The sequence below is a fragment of the Lonchura striata genome, chromosome 5 (genome assembly GCF_050655825.1).
Source record: "Lonchura striata isolate lonStrDom1 chromosome 5, ASM5065582v1, whole genome shotgun sequence".
NCBI lineage: Eukaryota > Metazoa > Chordata > Aves > Passeriformes > Estrildidae > Lonchura > Lonchura striata.
The window spans coordinates 39,565,936-39,574,759 of NC_140707.1; the positions used below are offsets into that span (position 1 = coordinate 39,565,936).

An 8,824-nucleotide genomic window follows, 5' to 3' on the forward strand; every position below is an offset into this window, starting at 1 on the left:
TCCGCTGGGAGGAGGGGAGAGCGGCTGCCCCGGGAGCCGAGTTCTCCTTCAGGCCGCAGCATGAACGGCAGCGTGGCGAGCGGCGGCTACTCCGAGGAGATCATCAGGCTCGCCCGCAGACCCTCAGGTAAGGCGGGGGCGGCCGCGCCGAGGCCTGCGCTGCCCGGCGAGGCCGGAGCGGAAGCGCGGGGCGGCCGGCGGGGCGGCCGTGGCGGGCACCGGCGGCGGAGGCAGGGCCGGGCCCGGTGGCGAGGGTAGAAGGTAGCGCCCAGTGGTGCCGGCCCCAGGGGCCTTCCTTGGAAATAGCCGTGGCGCCGCTGCGGGAAAGCTGCTGCTCCGAGGGAGAGCTGGCTGGGTCAGAGTCCGTCCGCTGCGAGAGCTCCGGTGGAGGCTGGAATCCCTGCGGACAACTCGCCTCCGGTTTTCCCTGGAAGTTGCCGTCTCCGGTGGAGCTATTGCTTCCAAGTGCGGCCGAGCGCCCAGACGCGTTGTGTACTCCGAGTCAGGGGCCGCTGGAAAACTGTGCCCAAGTGGCCGTCCCCTGTATTGTCAGCTTGGTGCTCTGTGCGGCGCGCCTTGAGATGCTTTGGAGTGTGAGAGAGGAGCCTAGCCTGGAAGGAAGAGGGAATAGGGCAGTTTGTGGAGCATTTTTTGGCTTTGCTTTTCATGTCTCAACAGCAGGTGCTCTCATGGAAACATTACGTTTTTGCAGAATTTATGGTACCGTTCCGATGTCACTTCCAGAAGTGAGGCAAGTTGGCACAAAACGTACATGGCGGCTTCAGGAGGGCTTTTGGAGCTAGAGTTGTACTTTGGTGTTTGAGGCCTTCTCTTTAATTTAAACCAGTAGGGAGAAAATGTGGCAGCCCTTCTGTTCTGCACAACTGCTGGGTGCAGCTGCTGGCCAGCCTTGGCTCCAGGGGCTTCCCAGAGAGCCCAGCACCCACATTGTTGGTGTGTGCATTTCCTTTCTCTGGGGTGCAGGTAGATCCCGTGCAGGGCTGGTGTTGGTCCAGGCCCTCATGCTTGTGATCAGAACCCAGAGGGTGTGAGCAGCCCTTTGCCTTCCTGCTCTCCAGATTGGCCTCTGGTCTGAAAGCCGGGTAGCCCTACTTGCATAGCCATGAGCTTAAGCTAATGAAGCTGTGCTTGTCAGGGAAAACTGTGCCAAATGAAACTGGTTCTGATGGGAATGCTGTTTCCATACATCTGGGGAGCTAAACTTTTAAGGACGGTGTAAGGAATTATTAAAGGGCAGAGTTGAGAATGGTCTTGAATGTGACCACTGTGATTTCAGTCTTGATAACAATGAGCAGCATTTGTCCAGTCATTGAGATGGGCTGTGCATCTTTAGAATTTAGGTTTCTTACTATGTTACTCGATTTGAAGGTCCTATATCCCCTTACGGACTTGATGCACTTGCCATGTGAATTATTACTTATTTCTGTGGAAGGAACAAAACTTATCTGTGAAGTACGATTGGATACTGTAATCTCTTGAATTGGATTTTGCAACTTTTAAAATATGTCTGATGCTAAACATCTCTGGCAAAAGTTTTCATTGGTTGTGAATGTATTTCCAGTAGCAGGACAATGTATATTTATCTTTTCAAATTTTTTTATATTCAGTCTCTCATTTCCTAATCCTGCCAGTCCTGCTTTTGTTTTTTTTTTTTTAAGGCATTTTTGAAGGAATTTTTTTAGTTCAGAGAGGATAAGTGAGGCATAGGGATGTCTGCAGCCTCAGGGACGGTCAGTAATTTAGCCCAGAGCCTGCTTTTAAAGCTCTGCCATTCTGGTTATGGTTCCATTCATTCTTCTGGTTCCTTTGTAGACAAGAGATTTAGGGCTATGTGCTCTCTCCCCTTGCTCCTTTTCTTCCAAATGTACTGTGCCTCTTTCTGTGACTGCATGAACTGGAAGGAAGAGAATAGCAAAGAGCTTGAGGATTGATAGGGAAGGTGTTTTTAGGCAGAGTGCAAGTCTGAGTGCTGGAAAGACACAGTGAAAACCCCTGTAAGTACCTAACTTGGTCTAGCACAAACTGCTGCCTCTTTGTCATGAAGACCTGCCTCTGCTGATGGAAGCTGTGAATCTTGATTATTTTTCCAGTTATGGGTAAAAATTTGCAAAATGTATGCTTTTTTCATATATATATATATATATATATATAGCTATTTTAGAGGTTTTATATATGAGAGAGTATCAATGTATTCTGAGCTCCTAATTCCTTCTTTCTGGCTTTTTTATAAGTGTTGATGAAACCTTATACTTTCCATAGTATTGCTTTCTCCCTTTCCTAAATTATTTGCTTTATGGCAAATCATTTTTATGAATGTGGATTTTATAATTTTTTCTTTTTCTTTTATATTGAAAGGTGTATTACTCTGCACAACTGGTCCTTCTTGAAACAGGTGTTATTCTAGTTGAAATGTCAGTATTTCTTAAATTTTCTCTTGCTTTCATTTTTTTCCTCATTTGTCTGAAGCTGCCAGGAAGGGAAGAAAAAAAAGGTGTGGCAAAATTGCTGCTAATATTATTTACTTCCCAGCTGTAGATGCACACTTAAAATACCATGACTCATTTTGTAAATGCTTTGATCTCCTGTGACTAATTTAAAATGCTGCTTCCCAGCAGGCATAAGGTGGTTTTACTTTCATTTGAAACTCTGCTTCCCAAGGTTTCCAGTCCCAAGTTTGAGAGAAAATAAGAAAGAAAATGAGAACAAATAAATCAATCTGGCTAAACGTGGGCAGAACTTGCCCTCAGCTGTTCTTGACAATAGCTTTTGGATGACTGGTTCATGTCAGAAAAAAAAAGTTGGGTTTTTTCCATTTACTTCAGTTGTGTATTTGATTTTTTCCTTTTTCCTTGGCTTTTCTTCCTTTTTTCATTTCATGCATCTTGGGGAGTCTTTTCTGTCTGTCATGCATTTTTATTTAGAGAGAAACTTAGCTGCATGTACAGTGGGGAGTCAGTCTCATAATCTTTGGGCTTCCAGATTTTAAATTCAATTTGTTCTTCTGGGTTTCAATGAAACAAGAAGTCTTAACTTTAATCCAGAAGCTGGATCCAGATAGATAAATGTAACTGAGGTTTCCTTTAAAGAACAATACAAAATGGCAAAAATGTATAGTGGGCATCAGTTTTAATAAATGTATGTATATTCCTTTTTGTTTTGCATTAAATCTGCAAACTTGTCTGTATTTCCTATCATGTTTGAATTCATGAACAGAAGAAAGTGATTGTGTACAATTTGAAGTAGCTTCATGTAGCCTGATCTTATTCTTGGAAGCAAAGCACACCATTTCCAGCTCCTGGGATGGAAGGGGAGTCTTCTGAGCTCTAGGTGCCCTCAAGATAGTAGCACAGTTCTTGCCTGTTTCCCCATCTGTAGACAGGGTCTAATGCTCCTTGCCTTTCCCAGCTCAAAACACTTGTCAGAGGTGATTTCTTGTAGCTCAAAGGTAGTGAGTTACTATAATCTCATGTGAAATGCAGAGTACTTTCATTTTCTTTCATGTTGTGGTGAAGAAGTTCATTCCTGCTGAGGGCTGAATCAGTGTCTCAGAAATGATGGCATGCCCCTCACTATTCCACAGCACCCACCTGAAACAACTCACAAGTGTTTTGTGTAATGAAGCATTACACAAATGGGGTCCTCAGGCATTTAGTGTCTCTTCTCTGCTTTCGAGACTAGTTTTATGAAAATAACTTTTCTAGACAATGGTGGTTGGAAAGAATAATGCAGATTTTGTGCTGTGAGTTTTTGTATGGTGGAGAAAGCAAGGCAGTATCGGAGAGTGCAGCCCCCAGTGAGCAAGACAGGAAGAACATTTGAAGCTTTGAGGTTTTTCTCATCATCTTTCTCTTTGGCTTGCCTTAGGGTTGGGCTTCAACATTGTTGGTGGGACAGATCAGCAGTACATTGCCAATGACAACAGCATCTATGTCAGCTGGATCAAAAAGGATGGGGCAGCTTACCTTGATGGCCGATTACAAGAAGGAGATAAAATTTTAGCGGTAAGCCCTTTCTTCTGTTGTCACCTGTGTTTTGATCAGTGGTGTGATGTGAGAAGCAGGTTTTCCTTCACAGTGCATAGAGAGGAGGGATGTGGTGAATGAATTAGATGATCCCAAGCAAACTCTATGTAGAAGCTGCCTTGGGGGTCTGAGGAGAGCTCTGAGCACCAGGGAGGTGAGTGCCTCTACACATGGGCTCATCTCCTCTGCCTTCTTGATTTGCCACAGAAATGCTTTGTGGTGCTGTGCTTGTGTTTTCTCTGTGACTTGCCTCCCTAAGGTTTTAGAATCCATCAAGCGTTCTCTTGTTCAGGATGGATTCTCATTTACACACATGTAAATAAAGGTTTTCCACCTCTTAAATTTCCATTTTTTTGACTGGTAATCTGTAATTTCTGATCCTTTTTCGCAGGGGTATTTTTAGACTATAAAACTTCTAGGCCGTAATATTCTTCTCTTCATATCAGCTCCTCAAGAATAACATAGGCTGCTTCTCCTTTTAGAAAATTGTTTTCAAGTGTCTGATGTTCACACCCACTGGTTCTTCATGCAAGAAACAAGCTTTACAAAGTGCTGGGTGAAGAAGTAGCCTCTCCTAGTATGAGACACAACCTTTTTGAACTCCCTAATTTTATTTTACACTTGCTTATTTTTTTCCAATGTGATCTTTTTAGCCTCTTACCTTGCACTAAATGGAGCTTATTATTGATCCAGAAAGTGATATTAAGTTAAATAGAGACTATTCTCTTTTTCCTTACAGTTTAATATTTATGTACTTGTGTTTGGGGTGTCTAAATATGAAGAGAAGGGAGGCACTGGATGTGATCTTAGGGGATACAATTAGGGGTAATGGGGGTGAAAATGAAAAAGTAGGATGAATTCACTCAGTGATGAAATCAAGTAACATGATATATTACTTTAAATTAAAAAAAATCCTAACACTTGCAAGTGGACCAAGTGGATGCCAAGAAGTATGCGTGTAATTTTTTTTGATTGGTTTTGCTACATCAGTGTGCTTATAAAAGTGTGTTTACAGCACTCTCTCAAACAGAGGGATTTCAAAGGTACACCAGTAGATGAAACAAGGGAAGAGACTTAATAATTTTACTGTAGCTGCTCTTTTATGTTCATTAGCTCTCAGAATCACACCTTTGATTTGTTTCCAGTAAAGCAACAGCATCAGAAGCTGCTATTGACACAACTGTTGTCTTTTATAATTTTGCTTCTAGTTTTTTTCAGTACCTCCATGTTTTCACTTGGAGTTTCTCATGTTCTGTCTCAACATATAAAAATACATTATAATATTAATTAATTAATTAGGATCTTTATGATTGCAGTATCATGCCCCAAATGTAGAATATTGTGTAACATGAAGATTTTTTGTCTTATTCTTCATAGGTTAGCCTGCATCATTAAAAATTTGTTTTCTTTACCTTCAGCATCTGGCTCTCCTTTTCCTTTTTTGCTAGATCAATGGCAAAGACTTGAAGGATTTGCGGCACAAGGATGCTGTGGAACTGTTCAGGAATGCTGGCTATTATGTGTCTCTGAAAATCCAGCGCAGGGTATGTTTTAACTCTTTCTTAGGGTTATTTCTGGCTCACTTTAGACTGGTTCCTATGATTGGTGGCTGTGCATGAGGAAGAAGAGTACTGTGTCCAGGTGCTCAGTGTGATACGTGCATATAAAAAATTTGTTTGACTTATGACCTTCTCTTATTGCCTCAACTGTAATTGTCTCTGTATTACTTTGTAACCTGTGTAACTTTTGTATTGGTGAAAAGGTGAGTTTGGAGATGTCCCCATGTCGTTGTTTTGCTGGAGTATGTTGTGTTTGCTCACTGTTGTGTGTGAAGACAGAATCTCACGTTGCCCAGTTTTATTTCAGTGGCCAAAATCTTACTGGAGACAGAACTCCTTTTGTTTCAGAGGCCCTCACTCAAGTTAGTGTTGAAATGTGTGTGCAGCCCAACGCTACAAAAGAGGCACTGAGGTGCTGGAACATATCCAGAGAAGAGTAATAAAGCAGGTGGAGGATCTGGAGCACAAGTCTGATGAGGAGCAGCTGAGGGAGCTGAGGGAGTTTAGCCTGGAGAAAAGGAGGTTCAGAAAAGACTCTATTGCTCTCCACAACTGCCTGGAAGGAGGCTGTAGCCAGGTGGGGGTTGGTCTCTTCTCCCAGGCAACAAGTGACCGGACAAATAGTGACATCTTCAAATTGCACCAGTTTAGATTAGGTATTAGAAATTTTTTCACTGAAAAAAGGTTGTCAAGCAGTGGAACAGGCTGCTGAGGGAGGTGGTTGTGTCACCATTCCTGAAGGCATTTAAAAAATGTGCTGATGTGTTGCTTAGTTTAATGGTAAACTTGTCAGTGTTGGGTTAATGGTTGGTCTTAGAGGTCTTTCCAACGTAAATAATTTTATGAGAATAGGAAATATGGACTGCTATGCTTTAAATATCCTAGCACCATTTTAGATGTAAAAAGAGATAAATCCTTAATCCCCAGATAGCATGGAAGTTTACAAAAGAAATACTAATCTATCCAAAGAATGTTGGTGGGGAGAGGTGACTTGAGATCCCTTTTGTACCCCCCTAACAAAGTAGTAAGTCTTCTGGACTGGTGTATAAGGCAGGTAAGAAAACCAGAGAGAGTTACTGATGTCTTTTTCTTGGTAAAGAGAGCAGGAAATGGTGTGGTGGCAAGTGCATCAAGGGGCGACTGGGTATGTGTGTGTTATTTCTTCTGCTGTATGAGGAGTGTCCTGCTCCACTTGAGTCCTGGTTTAAAAACTGGCAGAGAAACATGAGGGTGCCTAGTAGAGACTGGGTACCCTGCATTTATGTTCAGTTCATCCTAAGCTGTTTTAACTCTCCATGTGTGGAGTCTTCAGGTGCCTAGGGAAACTATTTTGATCATGCTTACAGAACCTCCTGGTCCAGACACAGAACTGGGAGCTCTCTTGTTATGGGTTCTGACATAAATAATTTTTTTTCCCTTGTAGCTGCAGCCACAGAATGGCCCTGTGGGTCATGGAGCAGGTGGAGAATCAGGTGGGCTTCCTCTGGCAGCCATTCTTGTGCCAGGCCTGGCGCTTGCTGCGACAGCAGTCTGGATCTTGCTGAGGTATCGACAGCGGATGTGAAGAGCTCACGTCTGGGATATCACTGCGTGTTTTACACAGCTATGATGCAATTTAAAGATAGAGAATCAACAATCGTGTCACAGACTGATGCCAAAAAGGATCATTGCCTATCATCAAAGTTGCTGCTGATGTTCGTATATATTGATTTTGTTGTAGGGTGAATGGAAGCAGAGAGAAAAAAGGGAAGGGAGATTGTGTTTATGTAAAGAGTGGGATAGCTGTATTTTTTGACAAATCTGAGGAGGTTTTGCCATCTTCCTTTATTTTGCACCATGAACTTTGAAATACACTCATCAATTCCACATTTTAAGGTTTAACTTTTGGTTAAAGGGAGTGGGAGTTGGGGTGGTTTTAAATCAAAAACATTTTCTAGAGGCTTTGCCTTGTTTCCACAGAATTTTTTTTTTTTAATCTAATGAATTCTGTCCGAACCATGAATAAAGAGGAGCAATGCAAAGGGTATATTATTTTTCCAATTGAAGTTTTGTTGGTTGTTGCTAAATAAATGCCTTAAATGTGTAAAATCTGATCTGTGGTTTCACAGGTGAAATCTTCAGTGTAGCTGCTCATTTAACAGCAATACGCAATATTGGTGAGACATTTTACCAGTTGTGGAAAGATAGAAGATAGCTTGCTGCTAGAAGATTTTGATTGTCAAAATGATTGCTAATTTTTGTGTCAGAGCTGTAAGAGAAGGCTTTCCACAAAATGCTAGCATTCTGGAGAGAGACAGACAACTGAATCACAAGGATAAGTGGTGGCAAGAGATTCAGGCATGCTGAAGCTGCAGAAGAGTCTTTAAATTAGTTGTGAAGGAATAGTTCCTGCATTCATCAAGTGAAGTCTGCATCTCTCAGGTTAGAGGTCTGTTTTGGGGGTTATTTTTTGCACAGGGAATACTTCAGGTAAAGTTTTCTGTAGCAGCTAACTTGCTCTCTGCAGTCAGGAAAATCTTGATGATTGAAAGGGAGAAGCTGAGAGCAGGCTAGGATTGTCCTGGCTTTTGCTTGTTTGTGAAGAGTTATGTGACGTTCAGGGGATGGGCTGTCAGCTTTAAGCCAGGGTAAAGCCTAGCAGGTAAAACCAGAGGGAAGAGACCCTCCTCTGGAAAGTATATGGCTGAATTTACCTCCAGGGTCTCATCTCACTGTGATTTGAATAGTTTTAAATGCCCCAGCTGATAGGAGCTCTGTAGGTAAGACCTGTTTCTCTTGTCTCCAAGAAATCAATGTGTTTTGTTGTTTTTGTAAAAGAAAAGCAAAATGCATGGTCTGGTCTGTATGATGCCAAAGAAGAGATCACGTATTCAATATATGTTTTCAAAGAGAAACTGGTGTCTTGGTGCTTTACTTATCTCTATTCTTGTAGAACATTGCTGATGTACTTTAAATTGTTGTGTTTGCTCAGGGCTGTGTTCCTGCTGTCTGCTGGAGATAGAAGTGGTTATGCTGTTGAACATGGCTTTCCTAAATCACCTTGGAGTTTCAGCACTTGGACCACATGAAATCTTGTTTGTCCTATAGACTGCTCTAGTATAAGGGGAAGAGGAAACAGGAATTTTGCTCCATGCTCTTAAGGGACTTTGGGAACAATATTGATGTTGGCTAGCCTGGGCTAAGGCATGCAGTGACTTGCCTTGGCCTGCAAACCAGTTGTGC

General features: G+C 42.4%; 1 protein-coding gene across 1 annotated transcript; it reads left to right on the forward strand.

The window, feature by feature from the left end:
• Positions 1-50: 50 nt before the first annotated feature.
• On the forward strand, positions 51-8,496 carry SYNJ2BP (synaptojanin 2 binding protein). The gene is made up of 4 exons (XM_021540751.4): positions 51-127; positions 3,886-4,022; positions 5,492-5,587; positions 7,026-8,496. The coding sequence occupies exons 1-4, from the start codon at positions 61-63 to the stop codon at positions 7,164-7,166; spliced, it is 441 nt and encodes a 146-aa protein (XP_021396426.2). The 5' UTR covers positions 51-60; the 3' UTR covers positions 7,167-8,496.
• Positions 8,497-8,824: the final 328 nt, after the last annotated feature.